The sequence below is a fragment of the Ursus americanus genome, chromosome 24 (genome assembly GCF_024610735.1).
Source record: "Ursus americanus isolate L20-20 chromosome 24, mUrsAme1.1.p, whole genome shotgun sequence".
Classification (NCBI taxonomy): domain Eukaryota; kingdom Metazoa; phylum Chordata; class Mammalia; order Carnivora; family Ursidae; genus Ursus; species Ursus americanus.
The window spans coordinates 40,321,799-40,343,129 of NC_142150.1; the positions used below are offsets into that span (position 1 = coordinate 40,321,799).

A 21,331-nucleotide genomic window follows, 5' to 3' on the forward strand; every position below is an offset into this window, starting at 1 on the left:
GCGAAGGCTAAGTAGAAGTTCTCTGTGTAGAGGAAGGGGGTGGACGGTTTACCAGAACAACTGCTGCCCTTAGAGTGTGAATAAGAAAAAGGGACCAGGCCCCCCATCAGGGCTCATGATCTGCTGAATGGAATATGGGCAGCATTTCATCTCCCAACTCCCCACCGTAGCCAGGAACCCGCAGGCAGTGGACTACCTACACAGATGTGTGGGCGGCGCTGGCTCAAGCAGAGGGACGCACGTGACCTGACCTGACCAAGAAATGAAGCTCAAGGGCTCTTGGGAAGTGGGGAGGAGAGAGGACTCGGGTGTAAGGACATGCGCATCAAGCAGGGCTTGCTAACTGAGCAGAGCAGGGAGGGGTCCTTCTCTGAAGACTAAGGCGCTGTCTGAAGCCAGGTGGCCCCGCAGGTGGCCCGACAGATGGGGGTCTTCATAGGGCCCCCTGCTCTGGTCCTACCGGTGGCAGCTAACTCTGCCGGGTTCTGTTCGAAGCTCTCCCCGCTATCATCACATCCGAGAACAGCCCTAAGCAGTAAGGACCCTCCGGATCCCGTCTATGGGGGAACTGAGCCTCTGGGCGGGAGGTTACGTGACTTGCTCAAAGCCAGCCAGCTATAGGAAGTCGGGGAGCTGGGATTTGGACCCAGCACATGTAACTGCTACACCGTACTATTCCAGGTTTTTGTCTCTCTGCTCAAAGCTCAGATGGCAGAGAGGAGGCCTAATGTGTCCAATGAGGAAAGAGTAGTTTTCCCAAGGAAAAGGAGAGGGAGAGACAGATTTGCTCCTAGATTGGCACCAGGATCCCTTCCTGGAGAGGTACACAGACACGTGCAAAATCTGGGCTCTGTTAGGATGGAAGAAGGGAAACCGATGTTGGGTAGAAGACAACCTTAGAACATAAACTGTCCGTCAGTGTGGAAAATCAAAACCGCCTGCCCTGTCCTCTGCTCAAGACAGACACGGTCGTCCCCGTGCTACCCAAACCCTGTGGTGAGTGAACCCACCCAGGCTCCAGAGCCAAAGCCCAGCCCACTCCCTGGATGATGCTGAGCAAGCGCCTCACGTTTGTGCCTCGGTGTCCCCATCTGGGGAAAGATAAGGCGCCCACCTGCTAAGGGTGGGACAAGGACCAAACGGGTGGGTGTCTCGTGTGTCGCAAGCAGAATGTTAGCCATCATGTTCATTATTTGAACCGGCAGGAGCTCAAGCACACCCAACCAACATGAACTCAGCCATGCACTGATCCCGCTGAATCACCCCAGGGTTCAAGTCCTCCTGGGGGCCCCTAGGAAGCAGCAGTCTTGATTTAAAATGTGATTTCTGCATGGCTGAAGACAAGGAAATAACAAGGTTATACTCATTACCAAGGCCTGTGGATGGGGGGGGGGGGGTCTGAGCTGTGGCAGCAAGCCTCCATCCTGTGGTCAGCCCGGTGGGGGTGGGAATGTGGGGGGCCGGGCTGGCGGCTGTGTATTTGCAGCTTTCCTCTTGCCTCCTGCCAGCTAAGAGGGCTCTTCTGTTTGCTTCTCCCGGTGATGGCAATGGTGGAGTTGGAGTTGGGGGGGGGGGGGGCACAAACTGATCTAGAAAGGAATGGGCTTGGAGGGGACAGAGCAAAAGAAGAGAAGAGAGAATTGGGAGCTGCAGGGTCAGGGAGGGGAGGGAATGATGGGCAAGAAGACGGCCAGTCCTGCCAGGAGAGCTTGAGAGAGCAGAAGTGATGTCTAAAAGGGGTCCTAGAGGTGTGTGTTGTTCAAGGGGATGCCACCCCATCTAAGCCTCCTCCCAAACACCTCCTGGATAATCTACCCTGTGTCTGAGCTTCCATGAGTCTCATTTGGGAGTTGGCTTTGTCTCTTTCTGGAAACCGGCCGTACAGTGTCCACTGTAAGAGTGGCCACGAGCCCTTGAGTGCTTCACCCACACTACCACTTTGAGGCTTCACAAGCTGGCGGTCGTGGTATCCGTCGCTGTCCTCAACGGTCTGCCCCAGACATGCATCATAACTGCCTTCAGCAGAACGGACGGTTCTTGGAAGGATACTAAGAACTCACAGCATCCCGACGGAGGTCTCAGGATGCCGGACACCAGGTTTGGAAAGCAGCGTGTCCAGAGGCTGGGCAGCTAAACCCGCAGCCAACACTGCACACCAGGAACAAACCGGTCCCCTTGCCAGGCCCTCTGTCCCTCACTCAAGAAACTCAAGATTCAGGCTTCAGGAGAGAGTCCCCCACCCCCACCCAGGACCTGGGGCAAGGAAACGAGATGGCTGTTAGTTTTTTTCTTGTCGCCAATGAAATCAAGACCGCAAGGCAAACAGGGTTCAAGGGATGAACTTTATCGCAAGCACCCTCGGGCGAGGTTCCGCGACTCAGGAAAGAGCCCAGGGCGACGCAGCGAGGGTTTTTATTGGGTACTGCTGGGGGTGGGGAAAGTCACTAGGACGGGTTTCGGTTTCCCGCCTACGTTTTGGTTTAAATCTTGGCGGGAAAGTCGGCCATCTTGGGTGTCTTGGCCCCTTTTTCTCGGCCAGCCCAACATTCCGACCTTTTGTTTTATATAATGGTATCGGGGGCGTCGACTCCATTCTGGCTACTTCCTGCTGACGGTCGGGCGTCATCATAGGGGTAGTCGGAGGTGGGCAGGCGAGAATAGGGCTATAGGAGCAGTTGGTTGACTGACACCCGAGTTACTTCCCGCAAGCGTTCCTGTATATGCTGAATAAGGCAGGGGGCAACCGAGATTAGCAGGAGGATTAAGCAGAGGGGTCCCGCTAAAGGGAGAAGCCACGTTACCCAGGTATGGGGGTCTAGGCCCCATATGGAGGTGTCTTGGCGCCTTGCTCGGATCCGGTCCTTGAGTTCCCGGATCTTGGAGGTGACTATACCCGACTGGTTGACAAAATAACAGCACTCCTCCTTTAGGGAGAGGCAGGTTCCTCCGTTTTTGGCGGTCAGGAGGTCCAGGGCGCATCGGTTTTGTAGGGCAATGGCAGCTAAACTGGTGATCTGGGTCTGTAAGGCAGTAAGGGAGTCGGCGATCCGTTCCATGTCATCGTTGAGTGCTTGGGAGAGTTTATAGTAGAAATTTATTGACGTCCCAAGCCCAGCCGCTCCCATCGCCACCCCAGTGGTTAAGCCCGCCCCTATCAGCAGGGGAAGGAATACGCCCCCCCCCCCCCCCCCGGCGGTGGGGGAATAGTATGGACAGGAGTTGGGAATGGGAGTAGATGTTGGTAGATGGGGATATAGGATAAATACACTGTCTAGGGAGTCATTAGTAGTCAGGCAGCGATAGATTCCCTTGGGGCACGAGAGGAACACCCCCGAGGGAGTGCAGTAAGGAAGGGAGGAGGTGATGTTGGCGGTGCAAGGGGTGAGGGTGTAGGGGTGAGGGTGTCGATGGTGGAGGAAAGATTAAGGATTGGTATGGTCCCTCCAATGGGTCCAATGTGGACTGTCTTATTGTCGATGGTGGAATTGGGGAGGGGCCACTGGGTTGGAATGGGTATCCCCACAATGTTAGAGAGAGTAGAGAAGGGGAAACAGATCCAGCAGTCGCGGTCCTGAGAGACGTTCCGCCACAGGTTATAGCTGTAGTTTAAAAGGACCACTGTCAGTTGCTCAGTGGTGGGAACCTTCTGGATGCTGTCGAGACTGATTCCCTTGTAGGTGGAATAGGCCTGGGCTTGTGTTGCTCATGTAACCTCCTGACTATTTGCCGGCTTTGGTTACGGCCGGCCTGGTCCTGAACCCCTCCTCCGTCGGAGAGTCCTATCTGGGCCAGATATGTCCAGCAGACCTTCCCCGTCTTGGGGTAAGTGTCGCAAGGGTGACTGTACCTTTCAGTGAAGTCAGACATCCAGAAGGTTCTTCCTGGGGCGTGGACAGATGTGCAGGTATATGGGGACTTTCCTGCATAGCATTTACTAGGCATATAGGTGAATGACTGGAAGTACCTTGTGCGTCCGCTGCCACGCATGCATTCACATTCTGTCGCTTGGGTCAGGGGGCTCAGGAGAACCAGAGGGAGGAGCCCGTACAAGCGAAGTTTGGTAGGGCCCACCATCTGAGAGGTCCAGTCATTACCTGCAGTCGCCCGTTTGTTGATGTGTACCCACGCCTGGTGCCCCAGCAGTTTTGCCGCGGTTGGGGTGGTAAGGATGACAGTATGAGGCCCTGTCCATCGTGTCTGCAAGGAGCCTGGGTGCAGATTTCTGAGGAGGACCTGGTCCCCTGGGAATAGCCCTTGAAGGGGGGCTTCCTTATGGTCATGGTCGTTCGGGGCAGGGATGACAGCATCAGCATGGGCCCTCAGGAGAGCCCGCAGGAGGGAAGGTAAGGCAGGTAGGACAGGAGAGGTGGGGGAACGGCTGGGAGGTTATGGCTTATAAGGAAGGGTCGGCCGTACAGCAGCTCAAATGGGCTCAACCCTGAGGGTCTGCGAGGGGTTGCCCTAAGCCTGGTGAGGGCCAGGGGCAAGAGTGTGGGCCACGAAAGACGGGTTTCCAAGGTCAGTTTGGTGAGCTGTGCCTTGAGGAACCCGTTGGCTTTTTCTACCTTACCCGACGATTGAGGGTGGTAGGGGATGTGGTTTCCAGGTGATGTTGAGACTCTCTGCCACCTGTTGGGGGAGATGAAAGCAGGTCCGTTGTCTGACTGCAGAGTTCGGGGTAGTCCGAATCTCGGAATGATGTGCTCAATGAGAATTGTGGCCACTGTATCCGCTCTCGGGCTGTGGGATATGCCTCGATCCAGCCTGTGAATGTATCGACCAGAGTTGACAGGTATCGAAGGTTCTGTGACGGGGCATATGAGTGAAGTCCAGTTGCCAGTCTTCTCCTGGCTGATGGCCACGGAGTTGATGGTTGGGCCCTGGTCTGCGGATTCTGCCCTGTGCATTTACGGCCGAACAGGTTTTACAGGCTCTGTGAACGGTCTCAGTTACCCGAGATAAGGAAGGGTGGTGAAAAAGAAGTTGCAGGAACTGGTGGAGGGCCTTTGGGCCAATGTGGAGAGACTGGTGAATGTCTGTGATTAGGGTGTGAGCTATGTTTTCTGGCAGGGCAATTTTATTCTGGATGTAGATCCATCCCTTGTCTCCGGGTTTTCCCCCTAGGCCTTGGAGGGTTTGCACCTCCTTTTCAGAGTAAGAAGGCCGGTGGGGGGTGTTGAGGAAGAAGATCGGAGCCAAAGAGGTGTTCAGGGCCGTTTGCCTGGCCACTAAGTCTGCCCTGTTATTGCCTTGGGAGACCGGGTCCTTGGAGGTCCGGTGGCCACGGCAGTGGACTACTGCTACCTCGGTGGGCAAGCTAAGGGCCTCGAGTAATTTGGCAATGAGAGGCCCGTTAACTATAGGAGTGCCCTTGGTGGTCAGGAACCCCCGCTCCTGCCAAAGGACGGAGTGGGTGTGAGTTATGAGATAGGCGTACTTGGAGTCCGTGTATATAGTGACTCGCTGTCCCTTAGACAGGTGTAGCGCCCTGGTGAGAGCTATAAGCTCAGCCTTCTGGGAGGTGGTCCCGATAGGAAGGGGAGCTGTTTCTATTACTGCCTCCGAGGTGACTACAGCATAGGTGGCATGTCTTTGGCCGTCCAAGGCCAGGAGGGAGCTGCTGTCCACGAAGAGCACGCGGTCAGGGTTAGGCAACGGCTGATCAGAGAGCCCTGGGTGAGAGGGAGTGAGGTCCTCCAGGAGTTGCGGGCAGGAATGAGTGGGTTCAGGGGTGAGCGAGGGTGCAGGCAAAAAAAGTAGCAAGATTTAAGCGAGGGGAGGCAGAGAGGGAAATTTGCGGATTTTCGACGAATAGCAGATGGTACAGTTGCAGGCGGGAGGGGGTTAACTGGGCCAGGGATCGGTGGCTGAGGAGATCCATGAGTCCGTGGGGAGAGTAGACTACGAGGGACTGTCCCAGAGTAAGTTTGAGGGCCTTCTTGGTCAGAGAGGCGGCGGCCGCCAGTGCTCGGAGGCAGGGCTGCCATCCTCGGGTGGTGGTGTCTAACTGTTTAGATAGGTAGGCCACGGCCCTGTATGTGGGCCCCGCTGGTTGGGCTAGGAGGCCAGTGGCTGAGCCGGAGCGCTCATCGGTGAACAGGTGGAAGGGTTTAGAGCAGTCAGGTAGCGCCAGGACTGGTCCGGCGGTGAGGTAGTCCCGCAGCTTGGAGAACAAGTGCCGGACTGAAGTGGGGTCAGTGAGAGGACCCTGGGGGGTCTCCTTGGCCGCTTGGTATAAAGGTCGGGCCAGGATCGAGAAATTTGGAATCCAATGTCTGAAAAATCCTACAAGCCCAAGAAAGGAGAGAATTTCCTCCGCGGTTTGAGGAGGCTGGAGTTCCCGGAGGAGGTGGATGCGGTCCCCGGTAAGGGACTTAGAGGTGGGAGTCAGGAAGATACCCAGCTACGTGACTGAGGGGGTGCACAGTTGGGCCTTTGAAGGGGTGACCCGGTACCCTTTGCCCCCCAGGAAATTGAGTACGGTAGAGGTGTCTTCCTGGGATAAGGAGAGAGAGGGGCTGCAGAGGAGGAGATCATCCACATATTGTAGCAGGGTACTGGCCTTAAGGGCACACTGCTGCAGGTCAGTGGCCAACGCCTGACCAAAAATATGGGGACTGTCTCAGAATCCCTGAGGCAGGACTGTCCAGGTCAGCTGCCCGGAGACATGTGTGTCCAGGTCCTCCCAGGTAAAGGCAAAGAGGAAGTAGGAGCCAGGGTGCAGGGGGATAGTAAAGAAGGCATCCTTTAAGTCTAATACAGTAAAGTGAGAAGTGTTAGACGGGACATGAGACAATAGGGTATACGGGTTGGGGACGACCGGATAAAGCAGGACTATAGCCTCATTAATGAGCCGCAGGTCCTGCACCAGTCGGTAGGCCCCCGAGGGTTTACGGACTGGCAGGATAGGGGTGTTACAGGGGGAGCTGATGGGGATCAGGAGCCCCTGCCGTCTCAGCCGGTCTATGATAGGCTTGAGACCCTGACGGTGAGTCAGGGAAATGGGAAACTGTGCTTGGGAGGGGAACTTGGAGTTATCTTTTAGCTGTATTTTAACAGGGGCATGGTGGGATGCAATGATGGGTTTAGAGGTGTCCCAGACCTGGGGATCCACTGCAGGAAGGTTATCTGGGGCGGGGGTCGGATGGGCAGGAAGGAGGGGTAAGACGAGGCATTCTGAGGTCGAGGGGGAGGGAGAGAGATGAATGGTGGCCTGCAGTTTTTGGAGGATATCCCTTCCCAGTAGGGGGACCGGACAAGAGGGAATTACGAGGAACGAGTGGGAGAAGGGGAAACCATCCAGGCTGCAAGTAAGGGGAAGGGTCACCCTGGGAGAGGAGGAGGTCCCATCGATCCCCGTGACAGTGACCGGTGAGGTTCGCGTAGGTCCCGAGTAGGATGGCAGAACTGAGTAGGTAGCCCCCGAGTCCAGCAGAAAGAAGATGGACTTACCCGCTACCTGGACCGTGACCCTGGGCTCGGCCTGGGTGAGAGGGGTGTCCGAGTCTGGGCTCCGTCAGTCGTCCTCCAACCCGAGTAGCTGGAAGGCCGGACTTACCATCTCAGGGTTGCCCCCACGTAGAGGCGCCAAGGATCCCCGGAGGTTAGGGCAGTCCGATTTCCAATGCCCCATCATGTGGCATTGAGGACACAGTTGGGTGGGCGTCTTTGGGTTGGGACATTGACGAGCCCAGTGTCCCTCAGCTCCGCATTTGAAGCATGCCCCTGGTGGGGTACGGTTGGCTGCCACCCTCTGCTGGCTCCCGGAGCCAGCCGACCGCAGGGCCGCTACCAAGGCCTGGGTCTGTAGCTGAACCTTCTGCTGGAGCCTGGCCTGCCGTTTAAGCTCAGCCGCCTCCTCTCGGGAATTAAAGACCTTAAATGCCATTTTCGCCAGGTCGGAAATGGGGGTCTGGGGGCCCTCCTCGGCCTTCTTAAATTTTTTCCGAATATCTGGTGCCAACTGGGAGATAAAGTGAGTGGCTGGGACCGTGGCCCCCGCCGGAGAGGACGGATCTAGACGGGTGAATTGGGTCAAGGCCTCGGTTAGCCGGTTAAGGAATACAGCGGGGTTCTCGTCAGGGGTCTGAACGATTTCCCTGATCTTATCATAATGTACAGCTTTATTGGAGGCCGCCCTCATCCCGGCGATGAGGCACTGGACCATGCGGTGGCGGCGTTGTGGCCATCTTGTCCGTTCTGATAGTCCAGCCTGGTTCCACGGCTGGGACCGCCTGAGCGCCGACCGACACGGTGGCGTCGGTAAGATGAACCTGGTCAGCATGCTCTCGGGCGGCAGCCTGGATACGTTCCCTCTCCTCGGTGGTGAGGGTGGTGGTCTGGACAACATGTAAGTCGTGCCAGGTAAGGTCGTAGGCCTGGGCCAAATACTGGAATTCTTTGATGAAATTACCTTGGTTGGCTGAAAAAGAGCCCAGGCGCTTTTCGATTTGGGAGAGGTCCTGCAGGGAGAAGGGTGCATGGACTCGGATGACCCCCTCGGCCCCGGGGACCTCCCTCAGGGGACAAACCAGGTCGGGGGAAGGATTCCGGGACTGGGTATGAGTGGAGATGGGAGGTGAAGAGAGAGAGTGGGGGTGAGCGGGGCTCGGTGGTGGTCCGGAGGGGTAGAACTTCAGGAGCCGTTGGAGTAGCCGGAGCTGGGGACGGCTCTGGGGTCTGCGGAGGATTAGGGGATACAGGCGGCTGAGGAACGGGATGGTAAGGGGGGGTGGAGGTACGAGGGGGGTCCTTGGGGGGGGGCGGCCGAGAGGTTCTCAGGAAGTTCAGAGAGAGGAGAGAGAGAGGGTGGATCAGGGTCCTTGGGAGCTGTAGGCGGAAGGGTTGGAGGGGGAGAGAGGGCGAGGAGGGCCTGAGAGGTCGAGCAGCGGGAGCATAGTGAAGGCTGAGAGCGTAAGGCCCAGAAAGCCTGGACACAGGGGACCTCGGACTATTTGCCTTGGCGTCTACAGAGGTTGTCAAGATCCACGAGCACCTGATAATGGAAGGTGCCTTCGGGGGGCCATTGTGATTGGTTGTCCAATTGACATTGGGGCCAAGCGACAGTACAGTAATGTATGAGGCGTCGCCTTCGTAGGTCCTGATCCAATTTTAGGGTTCGAAGATTGTCCAGGAGACAGCCCAGGGGAGTTTTAGGGTCAAATTTGGAATGGGAGGTTCCCGTGGCCCCTTCGCCTATCAACCCAGGGCACGGAGGAAGGCGTCCCTTCGTCCGTGTGCTGAGTCGCGGTTCGGAGGGGAGGGTAGTAGCCCGGAATGGGGACGTCTCCCGATTCCTCCGGAACTATGAGGGCCACCAGGTGGCCGGAGGGGGGCGGCTCGCCCTGACGCGGCCGCGATTAGGACAGGGTGTGCCGGAGGAGGATCGGGGACCAGGGAACACTCACCACAGCAAGTTCCGAGAGATGTTTAGAGAGGGAGAGAGGGGTCCCAGTCCGCTTGAGAGGAGGAGAGAGCCTCCGTGCCGAAGCAGGGGCTCGATCTCCTCCCGGGTTTCTGCACCAAATGTTAGTTTTTTTCTCATCGCCAATGAAATCAAGACCGCAAGGCAAACAGGGTTCAAGGGATGAACTTTATTGCAAGCACCCTCGGGCGAGGTTCCGCAACTTAGGAAAGAGCAGTGAGTTGGAGAAGTCGTGCCCAGGGCAAGGCAGCGAGGGTTTTCATTGGGTACTGCTGGGGGGTGAGGAAAGTCGGTAGGACAGGTTTCGGTTTCCCGCCTAGGTTTTGATTTAAATCTTGGCGGGAGAGTCGGTTATCTTGGGTGTCTTGGCCCCTTTTTCTCGGCCAGCCCAACACTGGCATCTTTGGATTCTGGGGTAGGAGGCTGAAGGGCTACACCTAAAGAGAACTACCTCCAAACAAAGATATGGTGCTAACAGAGACGTTGGGGGCGGGATGCTGGGCAGACCAAGAAGGGGAAAAAAGCATCATCCTCTGAAGTAGATTCTATCATAAACATCCCCTATTATAAACACTATCAACACCCTAGAGATGAGAAACTTAAGTTAAAGGAAACTCATACAGCTGGTAAGAAGTGTGACTTCAAAACCTGTGAAGCCATCCCGCTTCTCTGGGGTTCTTTTTGCTTCCCCTACCCTTGCAGAAAACATGAATTAGCGAATCCGATGGAGGGAGACAGGGAAATGATTTGGCCACATCTGGCACGCTGAACACAATAAAAGTTGGGGGGAGGGGATGAGAGAAAGGTACTGGGAAGCAGAAAAGAAGTCGTTTAGACACGTTGGATGGGGCGGGCTTGAACACTGCTCGGAGCCCAGTGATCAGCCTCCCCAGTCCTTAACTCTTAAATCACCTAGTTCACGCTTTACCAGCCACCGAGAACTTTTTAGACGCTCCCTGGCCAAACGCCGAGGCCGAGAACTGCGCCGTCACTTGCGACCAGCTCCCTGGGCCCGAGGCTGGAGGGCGCAGGCTCCGGAGAGGCAGTGGCTGGCGGAGACTGACCCGGAGGGGCGGGGGCGGCGTGGAGGAGGCCGAAGCCGGCGGTCAGCTCCACTCCGGCTCGGTTGCCATGTCCCGCCAGGCGAAGGACGACTTCCTGCGGCACTACACAGTCTCCGACCCCCGGACCCACCCCAAGGGCTACACTGAGTATAAAGTGACCGCGCAGGTGAGGTGGGGCCCGGCAGGGACCTTTACCCTTTTAACAGGAGCGGGGCAGTGTTTTACCTTAAGGCAAGGCACTGCTGGACGCTCCCTTTTTAGACGACAGAAATGGATTTCCCTTTAAGGGGAGGTTGCCGAAGGAGGCTTCGTTTACTTCTTTAGCCATCAGGGGGTGCGGCCCTGGGAGGGCGCTGTCCTTTTAAAAGGGCGTGGACGGCAGTTCTCGGAGTGGGAGGGGTGGGTTCCCACGCCCAAAGTGTGGTGCCTGCAGAGCAGGCTGTGAATTTATTTAAGTTAACACGAAAACTCTGGCTCAGTCCAAATATTAGTTAGTTCTCCAATCTCTTGGAGTAAGTTGTGTTATCTGGTTTGTTTGATATTTACCTAAGAGCCCTTTTTAAAAGTTTAATTTTTAATTAAAAAAAAAAACTATGACTTTAAAAATTCATACAGCTCAAGAGAAATTTTCAAGAGCAAGTCTCTAGCTTCAGTCACAGCTGGAAGTCAGCAGAGAAAGACCGAAGTTGATTAGGAAGCAGTAACAACGTTAGAAGCAGATTTTATAGATACATGGGGGAAGCTATGTGAAGAATTTAAAAACAGAAAGAGTATAAAAGAATATCTGTAGAATGATATAGGAGAACTGGTTGGGGGAAGACTTTTCACTGTAAGTTGTTTTGTACCTTTAGAATTTTAAACTAGGCAACTATTAAACTGTGCATTAGTTGTTAAAGGGAAGCAAACCCACAAAGACACTTCCAAAGTGATTTAAGTGCAGAATCCTAGATGTTTAAAAATTTTCCCATATCTTTTATGTCTTTCCCTTGCCCCCCCCAACACACACACACACACACACACACACACACACACACACACACAGATAGTCCCTAGGAAGACCAGACTGGGGGGTGGGAAGGGTCTGTACCCTTTTCCTATAAAATCTTTCTGTTGGTTTGTAAGCAAGTAACGTGCATAACTTCCATATGTTTTTATAACTTTGAAAGAGAGGGGCGCCTGGGTGGCGCAGCGGTTAAGCGTCTGCCTCCGGCTCAGGGCGTGATCCCGGCGTTCTGGGATCGAGCCCCACATCAGGCTCCTCCGCTGGGAGCCTGCTTCTTCCTCTCCCACTCCCCCTGCTTGTGTTCCCTCTCTCACTGGCTGTCTCTTTCCTGTCGAATAAATAAATAAAATCTTTAATAACTTTGAAAGAGAAATAGTTTTCCCTCCTTTACCATCCCCATTCGTCTGCCATCTTGTTGACAACCAATGCTTCCAGTTCCTTATTTGTCCTTGCAGGTAAACCCTACATTTAAAAGCAGATATGAGTATCTAGTCTATTATTTACACACAGTTCCGCAAGTCACTTGCTGGGATTCCTCAGTTTTTCGTTGTTTCCCCTTATAAATTGTTTACACTGAGACACCATTTATATAAGCGTACAGAGCTCGGTAATTTTTACCTATGTATGTATCTGCGCAGGTAATGCTCAGATCAGGAGACAGACACTCTCCTCACCCCAGAGACTCTCTTATCTTTCCGATCTATAGTTCTCTCACAGAAGTAACCACTGTCCTGACTTCTGTCACTGTAGATTAGTTTTGTCTGTTGAACCTCATCCGAATGAAATCATGACACAGAAAATACTCGCTTGTGTCTGGCCTTTTTCACTCTCTATGTAATGTTTTTGGAATTCATCCCTGTTGCACGTGTAAGTAGTGTGTTCTTTTTTATTGCTATGTGATCGTAGTCCCCTGTAGAAATATACCACCATTTCTTTATTCATTCTCCTGTTGTTGGACATTTGGGTTGTGTCTAAAACATTTTGTAGTTGTTACAAGTAGAATTGTATGAACATTCATGTACAAGTCTTTTTATGGACATGTACACCCATTTTTTCTTGGTATGTACCTAAGAGCGGAATTGCTGGGTCATTTGATAGCTACATGTGTAGTTGTTCCGGGCGCTGTTTGCTGTTGGTCCTAGCTGAAACTGACAAAATATTTAGAAGAGTGTTTACGGAGCTCTGTGGTTGGAAGTTGGCCAGGTTGGTGGTTGATATTGAGACCTGATTAGAACTTTTTTTTTTGGGCTTCACCCCTCTGCTAAATGTACCCAAAAGGACAGAAAAACTTTCCAACATAGATGGATGTGTCAGTCTTTTGATATCTTTTAGGTGGCAAGCCAATTCCCTGAGGAATTAAAAACAGCTGTCCTTGTTTTACACCTTGAATCTTCACAGGACTCAGGTGTGGCTCCAGAAAATTCAAAATCTGCCAGTCTTTTTTACCAATCCCTAAACCAATCCCAATTCCCTATTTATCTCCAAAGGCTTGTCCTTGTGCCTCTGAAATGTAATTGTGCGACCTGGTCCTTTCCAGGTTCTTTTATCTAGGTCATCTCTTTAAAATACCAACGTCAGGGGCACCTAGCCGGCTCAGTCGGTGGAATGTGTGACTCTTGATCTCGGGATCGTGAGTTCCAGTCTCACATTGGGTGTAGAGATTATTTAAAAATAAAATCATTAAAAAAAGAAGAAGAAGAAGAACCGGTTTTCCAAAGCGGTACTTTCCAAAGTACCGTTTTATACTCCCATTCTCACCAGCACTTGGTATCATCAGCACCTTCAGTTTTTGGCATTTTAGGTGGGTGGGTCGCGTACTATCTCACTGGAGTGTAGTTTGCATTTCTCTGACGACTGATGATGTCGAGCATATTCTCATAATCTGATTGGCCATTCAGACACCTTTTGTGGGAGGTGCCTGCTCAAATATTTTGCCCAATTTTAAAAGTTGAATTGTTTGACTTTTTAGTGTTCATCTATTGTTCTTTATATATTCTGGATAGGACTCCTTTGTCAGGGATATATATTCCTCAACAGTTTTTAAATCTAGTTTCTTTTACCCAAGATATTTCAGGCTGAGTCTATTGTGAAAAGGAACGGCCAGGGTTTCAGCCCTAACAGTCCCTCTTACTTGGTTTGTGACTTTTTAAAAAAACTTTTAACTGAGGTATAGTTGACATACAATAATATGTTAGTTTCAGGTGCACAACGTAGCGATTCGACATTTATGTTCATTATGAAGTGCTGACTATGGTGAGTGTAGTTGACCCTCGGTCGCCACACAAAGTTATTGCAATATTAGTGACTATATTCCCTGTATTGTACTTTTCATCCCTCTGACTTATTTACTGTACAACTGGAAGTTTGTACCTCTTAATCCGCCTCGTCTGTGTCACTTACCCCTCCATCCACCTCCCCTCTGGCAACCGCCAGTTTATTCTCTGTCTTTAGGAGTCTGTCTCTGGTTTTATTTATTTTGTTTACATTCTATATATAAGTGAAATCATGTGGTATTTGTCTTTCTCTGTCCACCTTATTTCATGTAGCATAATACCTTCTCAGTCCATCTGTCTTGTCACAAATGACAAGATTTCGTTCTTTTTTACGGCCGAGTAATATTCCGTGGTATAGATCTACGACATTTTGTTTATCCATTCACCTATTGATGGACACTTAGACCGCTTCCATGTCTTGGCTGTTGTAAATAATGCTGCAGTGGACATCAGGGTGCATGTATCTTTTTGAATTAGTGGTTTTGTTTTCTTTGGGTAAGTACCCCAGAAGTGGAATTACTGGGTCCAGTGGTATTTCTATTATTAACTTTTTAGTAAATCCCACACTGTTGTCCACAGTGATGCTCTGATTTACATTCCCACCAACACTGCGCGAGGGTTCTCTTTTCTCTACGGTTTCACCAGCACTTGTTATTTCTTACCTTTTTGTTCTGACTGGTGGAGGCGAAAGCTCATTGTGGCTTTGATTTACATTTCCCTGGTGCTTAGTGATGTGAAGCATCTTTTCATGTGTTTGTTGCTTATCTGTGTATCTTCTTGGGAGAAATTCTATTCAGGTCCTCTGCCCATTTATTTTTTAATATATATTTATTGAGTTACCTTTACCAGTGTTCGTCCTGTCCTCTCCCTCTCCTTTCCTTCCTTCCACGAGCCAGTGGGGGAGACAGAGAGAGTGGGAGAGACAGAGAATCTTAAGCAGGCTCCACGCCCAGCATGGAGCCCTGCATGGAGCTCAGTCTTATGACCCTGAGATCATGACCTGAGCCGAAATCAAGAGACCCACACTCAACCGACTGAGCCACCTGGGCACCCCCTCTGCCCATTTTTAAATTGGATTATTTTGGTTTTTTGGTGTTGAGTAGGAGTTCTTTATATATTTTGGATATCAGCTCGTTATCAGATAGATCATTTGCAAAACGTGCTGTGCGATCTTGCACAGGTCACGTCCCCTCTCTGCGCCTCCACTTCCTCATCTGGTCAATGGGCGTGTTAATTGTATCTGCCACCTCCGGATCTAGGACAATTAAGAGGAGATGTTTGGAAAACTATAAAGTAGTCCACACTGGAGAATGTTATTTTCTAATTATTACGAATATACCATAGTGAGTACAGAGCCTTCTTTCCAGCTCAGACCCATTCTGCTCTTCCCCGGGTCGCAACCCCAGGGTTGCTTTCTCCCGCAGCCCCACAGAGACTTTCTCACTGAAGGAAGGAGTGGCTCCTGGGACAGAACCTCATTCTTCAGAAGACTGGAGGTTCTTTGGTTTCAGAAGGAGATGCCGGGCCTTGGCCCTTCGAGGGAAGTGAGACAGTGCTGGCTTCGGCAGCACACATACAAAACTGGAATGATACAGAGAGGATTAGCGCAGCCCCTGTGCTAGGGTGACACGCAGATTCGTGAAGAACGGGGATAAAAGTTGGGCTGAGGACCAAGGGGTCTGGATGGGATCCTCCCATCTGGCAGATGAAGAAACCAGCACATGATAGAAAAACTGCTGGTGACACAAAATCTTGAAGCCAGGACACCTTGATACCAGCGGCCAACGGCCAAAGGCCACTGCCCCTTTGACGAGGGCTGGGAGGCACCTGGGGCATCTCTGGATTTTACTGGGCGATGGGGTGTCGGATGTCAGTCTCTGGTCTCACCTGGTTCTTGCCTCTCTTCCTCAGTTCATCTCAAAGAGGGACCCAGAGGATGTCAAAGAGGTGAGGCTCCTGGGAGGAAGGGGACCATTCCCCAGTTCCAGATGCAGGAGCAGCAAAGGAACAACTGGTAACTCCTCGGCCCTGGGAGGAGCAGCTGCTGTGCCCCAAGCCACGCACGCACACACGCACACAGGCACACGGGCACGCACGCATGCAAGCACGCAGGCGCTGGCCCAGGCTGGGGAGGGGGGAAGCCTGTTTCCACCATCACCATTGCCAGCCGGGGTCAAGGCTTGTGTCCCTGGCAGGTGGTGGTCTGGAAGCGGTACAGCGACTTCCGCAAGCTGCACGGGGACCTGGCCTACACCCACCGCAACCTCTTCCGCCGCCTAGAGGAGTTCCCGGCCTTTCCCCGCGCCCAGGTGTTCGGTGAGTGCTGATCTAGGCATTCAGGCCAGAGATGGAGGGGACCCCTGCTGGTGGGGGCTGGATGGGGGGCCAACACCCCCAGCCCTTAGAGACAGCCTCATTTCACACGTGGGGGAACTGAGGCTCAGAGCAGCCTAGCCTTCAGTGTGTGTGGAGCCCTTCAGCATTCCGTCTTCCTTAGCCCCATTTTCAGGACAGGGCAGCTGAGGCTCAGGGTCATAAAGGGGCTTGGCTGTAAGTGGCAGAACCAGAATTCCTCCCCGGGAGCTGGTGTCGCCTCCAGCCCTGCGCTGTTCAAAGCAGCAGCCGTATGGGTCGAACACACAGTGAAATAGATGGTGAACCGTGGCGATAATTTATATATTGATCACAGGTGCCAGGGAGACTATTTTGGATATACCGGGTTAAGTGGAATATATTATTAAAGTTGAGTTGACCTGTTTCCGTTTAACGTGGCTACAAGAAAACTAGTAACCGCACACGCCGCTCATGATGTGTTGCTGGTGGGCAGGACCGATCTGTTATTTGGGTCTCTAGACTCACGTGAGATACTCTTTCACACAAGGCGAAGGGTTGCTGCCGGCCGGTGACGCCAGGCTGGGGGCCGTGTAGCCAGCTACTAGGTCAGAGTTAGCTCATTCCGCAGCATACCTAGAACAGAGCAGGGAGACTGTGAAAAAGGAGCTACTTGCTGTGTGACCTTGGGCAAGTCACTTCTCCATTACATCAGGAACATCTGAAATGATCTTGTTTCTTGATGGTTGCCCACCGCCTCCCCTGTCTAGGACGTGAATCCATGAGAGCAGACACCTTGCTTCCCTCCCATTCCCCTTCTGAACCGAGCACGTTAGTAGGTGCTCCATAAACGTCTGGTACCTGGAGGACTGGACTAGGGAGCTTGGTCCCTGCTTGCAAGCACCCCAGCCCCCTCCCCCCCCCCTCCCGGGAGGAGCCAGGGAAGATTGCTGGCAGACTGGGGAGGAGAGCAGCTGGTTGCTGGGATCCTCTCCGGAGGAAGCAGGAAAGTGACCCGTGTAGATCACTGCTTCTCTCCCCACCCCTCGTCCTGGGGGGCTGCAGGCCGGTTCGAGGCCTCAGTGATCGAAGAGCGGCGGAAGGGGGCCGAGGACTTGCTTCGCTTCACTGTGCACATCCCTGCGCTCAACAACAGCCCCCAGCTCAAGGAGTTCTTCCGGGTACGTGTCCGTGCTTGTCCCTCGTCCCCAGCTCCTGGGAAGCCTACCTGCCCACTGGGCTGTACCCTGAGACACCCCCCCACCCCACTCCGTCCCTGTCTTCTCTCCTGCAGGGTGGGGAGGTGACCCGGCCCTCCGACTTGTCCAGACACCTGCACATCCTGCCACCCCCTCTGATCCCCACACCGCCCCCTGAGGAGCCCTGGTTGCCCCAGCCGCTCCCTGCAGAGAGGAGAGGCCTTGAGGAAGTGGAGGTGCCAGGTACATGGGGGTTGGAGAGGGAGCCGGGGCTGGGGGGTGTGGGGGTGGTGGAGGGCACACACCTCCTCAGCGAGCTTAGTAAAAGTTCTGCGGCGTGTCCCAGCTCCTCTACCAGTAACGTGCTGAGACGCTCTCAGCGGGCCATTTTCCTTGTCTAGGCTGTAGTTTCTTAGTCTGTAAAAGGGGTACAACCCTTACGAAGAGGGGGCTCGTCTATGCCCTTGGGTGCCACAGGAGTTAGTGAGAGGGGAATTGCATTTTGAAAGCTGGGAAATGATAAGGACAGGCATGAAGGTCCCCAATGATTTATTCCGCAGCGGATCCCCCACCCTCCAGCCCTGCCCAGGAGGCCCTGGATCTCCTCTTTAACTGTGGGAGTACCGAGGAAGCGTCCAGTTCCCCTGCCCGAGGCCCCCTCACAGAGGCTGAGCTTGCCCTCTTCGACCCCTTCTCCAGGGAAGGTAACAAGCTGGGACAAGCGGGGGGTGGGGGAGAAGCTGAGGTAGGGGCAAGGAGGGGGGGCAGAGCCACCGACTAGCATGTGTAGTGCCTGTGTAAATCCTAGAAGGTCGCCCCACTGCGGGCAGTTGGCAGCCTTAGCACTGGAAGCAGGCGCCCGGTGCCAGGGTTTGCGAGCTGGGTGCCGCTGGACAGTGAGCAACCTCGGAGGAAGGAAGGGGAGATCTCCTCAGGGAGAGGTGGCTCTTCTCCCTGAGAGAGCTTTGGAACAGGCAGGGGTCACACTGGCTTGGGAGGATTTGAGTTCCGTCCGTTGGGAGCCCAAGCTGGGGTTTCCTGGCCGGCTCGGGGTCGCACTGCAGATCCTGAAAGCAGGAGAGGCCTGTTGGGCAGGGCCGTGAGGCTTGGGCTCAGAGAGCAGCACAGGAGGCCCTCCCACGGGAGGCCCGGGCATGTGGGGGCATCCCAGACCCGCCATGGAAGGGGGAAGCCCCCCGCCTCTTCCCATGGAGGTCTGGGTCCTGGAGCTGAGAGTCCCAGGCTCTGGGACAGTGGCCCCTTTCATTCTCAAGGTCTGTTCCTCCCGCTGGGCTGTCGGAACGGCTGATCTGCTTCAGGATCCTCATGATGAGAGGGTTTCAGTTTGGAGTCCTCCCATCTTTTTAAGCCCATTTTGTTGGCCTTCTTCTTGGCCCTTTGGTGACCTGCTGGGCAGACCCTCAGCTTCGTGATCGATTTCAGGCATTGGGGTTCACTCACCCCGGGTCCGACCCAAATCGGGACCTTAGTCTTCCACCAGTTACGCTGCTGCACACCACCGCCCTGTGCGCCTGGGAGGAGAACTCTTTCCTCTTCTACTTCTGCTTCCTGCTGTCCCTGCTCCTTCAGCCCCTCCATGGCTGGCTTGGGGAAGAAGGGATTAGGGGGAAAGTGGGGGCGCGGTCACTGGCGTGCCCAGTGGCCAGGAGCCTGTCAAGACTCCTAGAACGTAGCTCCCATCAGACATTCCCTCGGCCCATAAGAAAACTCCCGAGCTCTTGCTGAGCCAGAGCCTGGAAATACAGTTTGCTTAGCTGCTGCCTCATCTCCTTGCCCCCCTGTTGTGGGCGCCTCCAGCAAGTCCCTCAGCGTCAGAATCCCCCAGCAAGCAGCTGGCGCTGGTCTTTCTCTTCAACACATGCGTCGAACTCTCGTACTCACGTTAGGGCCTCCCAAGAGCTCTTCTGCCCTCTGCTCCGTGAGCAACACAGGAAGGGCTGTATGTCCAGCTGGGAAGTGAGAGGTCATCTTCCCTGCCTGCAGGAGGCCCCCAGTCTCCTCACGGGGTCACTGGGATGGGATTAGAGACCTGCCCACCCTTCCCTCTCTAGGCCACTAGTGTGCCATGGCTTCCTGTTCTGGTACCTTCCCTCCAAAGGCCTTTTCACCAAAGATGGACCAAATCTCTAGCCTTCTCTTGTATAAGCTGCAGAGGGGATGTTTGTCCCCCTTTTGGCCAGTCCTGGGGTTTAGAATGAGACCTTCTCTCCGGAATGTGAGGATGCCCGCCCCCCACTGTCTTCATAGTTGGGTCCTCAGCTGAAGTTGAAGAGCTGAGATGCTCTGAATCTATTATTCTGACATTCCAAGGTTTGGAGCGTTTCTGCCCTTGGCCTGGCTTAGTTGGTCTAGCATCCTTCAGTTCAGTTTTGCGGAGGGAATTCTTGGGTTTGGATCTACTACAAAAGATCAGCCGTAGTCAGGAGGAAAGTAGGCCCAGTGACCCAGACCTCACAAACTCATGTTAATATGTACCTAGAGAAAGAATCAGGAAGGTTCTTTACAAAATCACAGGAGCTCCACCATTAAATCGATCATGGCTAGTCTGTTATTCATGAGTGGCTTTCGAATTGCTCAGAGACTGCTTCCCTCCACCAGGGGCAGCTTGGTACTTTGCGGGGCAAGAAAGGTCTGGGGATGGGCCGCCGGCCCTGGGAAACGGAGGGCAGTTTGGCCTGAGTCGTCCGTATCTGATCGTAGAAGGTGCAGGCCCCAGTCCCATCCATGTGGGTGAGCTGGCGGCGATGGAGGCAGAGTCTGAAAGGTTGGACCAGGAACCCTGGGAGCCTGGAGGGCAGGAGGAGGAAGAGGACGAGGAAGGCCGGCCGGCCCCTGCCTATCTGAGCCAAGCCACAGAGCTCATCACCCAGGCTCTGCGGGATGAGAAGGCAGGTGCCTACGCTGCGGCTCTGCAGGGCTACCGGGACGGCGTGCACGTCCTGCTACAGGGCGTTCCTGGTGAGTACGGCTGCAAGGTGGGAGGTCAGGCCTAGAGTCTCGGACGGTGGAGTGAAGGGAAGGGAAAGTGAAAGACAAGTCAAGGATCAGAATTGCTCATCACTGACCAACCGTGTAACCTTGGGCAGTTTCTTTACCTCTTGTGACCTCAGTTTTCGTATTTGTAAAATGAGGAGCATAAATCTGAGTCCCCGGGAGGTGGGGAAAGACACATGTTCATGCTCTGTGAACTGTAAGGGGCTAGACCAGGGGTTCTGAAACCAGGGATCTCAGCTGAGCCATTCTCTGTTCCCAGGTGACCCATCACCAGCCCGCCGGGAGGGTGTGAAGAAGAAGGCAGCCGAGTACCTGAAGAGGGCAGAAGAAATCCTGCACCTGCACCTGTCCCAACTCCCCTGCTGAGAGGGCGTGAACCTGTACCCAGGGCTCTAGCTCCAGCACTGCCAGCGACTCCCTTTTACTCTCCCTGGGGCCTGGCCTGATATCCTGGTCTTGTAACGCTAGGGGTCATTTCTGTATGTAACTGGACCAAGAATGAGACAAATAATGATTCAAAGCTCCTTGACCACACCTACCACTTTGGAATCAGGACAAAACACTTTTTTTTTTTTAATTTTTTTTTTTTTTTTTTTAAGATTTATTTGAGAGCGGGATAGTGAGAGAGAGAGCACGAGCAAGGAGGAGAGGGAGAAGCAGGCTCTCATGACCTGGGCCGAAGGCAGACTCTTAACTGACTGAGCCACCCAGGCAGCCCGGGACAAAACACTTCTGATCCTGCCTGTCCGTCTTGTGTGGGCAGCACCCCTGGTCCTAAACTAGCGGTTGACCCATCTAGAACAGGGGTCTGCAAACTAAGTAAGATACCTCCTGCATCCTACTTCCCACTGCAGTCACATCTTGCCCAGGGCCCTTTTTTGTAAGGCCCATGAGGTAGAATTGTTTCTACATTTTTTAATAGTTAAAAAAAGTCAAAAGAATAGTATTCTGTGACATGAAAATTACATGAAATCTAAGTATTAAAAATAAAATTCTGTTGGAAACAATCGGACTCATTCACT

General features: G+C 53.5%; 2 protein-coding genes and 1 non-coding gene across 4 annotated transcripts; 2 read left to right on the forward strand and 1 right to left on the reverse strand.

Moving 5' to 3' along the window:
- Positions 1-2,339: 2,339 nt before the first annotated feature.
- LOC123778313 (uncharacterized) lies at positions 2,340-9,677 on the reverse strand. 2 transcript variants are annotated; one of them, XR_006775894.2, is made up of 3 exons: positions 9,408-9,677; positions 7,453-8,462; positions 2,340-4,629 (listed from the first exon to the last, which is right to left on the reverse strand). XR_006775894.2 is itself a non-coding variant. In XM_045775562.2 (2 exons), exons 1-2 carry the CDS (start codon positions 9,542-9,544, stop codon positions 7,517-7,519), a joined length of 1,083 nt encoding a protein of 360 aa, XP_045631518.1. In that variant the 5' UTR covers positions 9,545-9,677; the 3' UTR covers positions 7,017-7,516. The 2 variants fall into 2 exon arrangements, 1 of the variants encoding a protein (XP_045631518.1); XM_045775562.2 differs by lacking the exon at positions 2,340-4,629 and having other exon boundaries at positions 7,017-8,462.
- A 739-nt stretch (positions 9,678-10,416) lies between these two features.
- Positions 10,417-21,316, forward strand: SNX15 (sorting nexin 15). The gene is made up of 8 exons (XM_045775563.2): positions 10,417-10,654; positions 15,676-15,711; positions 15,960-16,080; positions 17,161-17,276; positions 17,390-17,537; positions 17,855-17,998; positions 20,016-20,273; positions 20,569-21,316. Exons 1-8 carry the CDS (start codon positions 10,556-10,558, stop codon positions 20,673-20,675), a joined length of 1,029 nt encoding a protein of 342 aa, XP_045631519.1. The 5' UTR covers positions 10,417-10,555; the 3' UTR covers positions 20,676-21,316.
- LOC123778534 (U6 spliceosomal RNA) lies at positions 15,317-15,425 on the forward strand. Its single transcript, XR_006775938.2, has one exon. It is a non-coding gene; the product is annotated as a U6 spliceosomal RNA (small nuclear RNA).
- Positions 21,317-21,331: the final 15 nt, after the last annotated feature.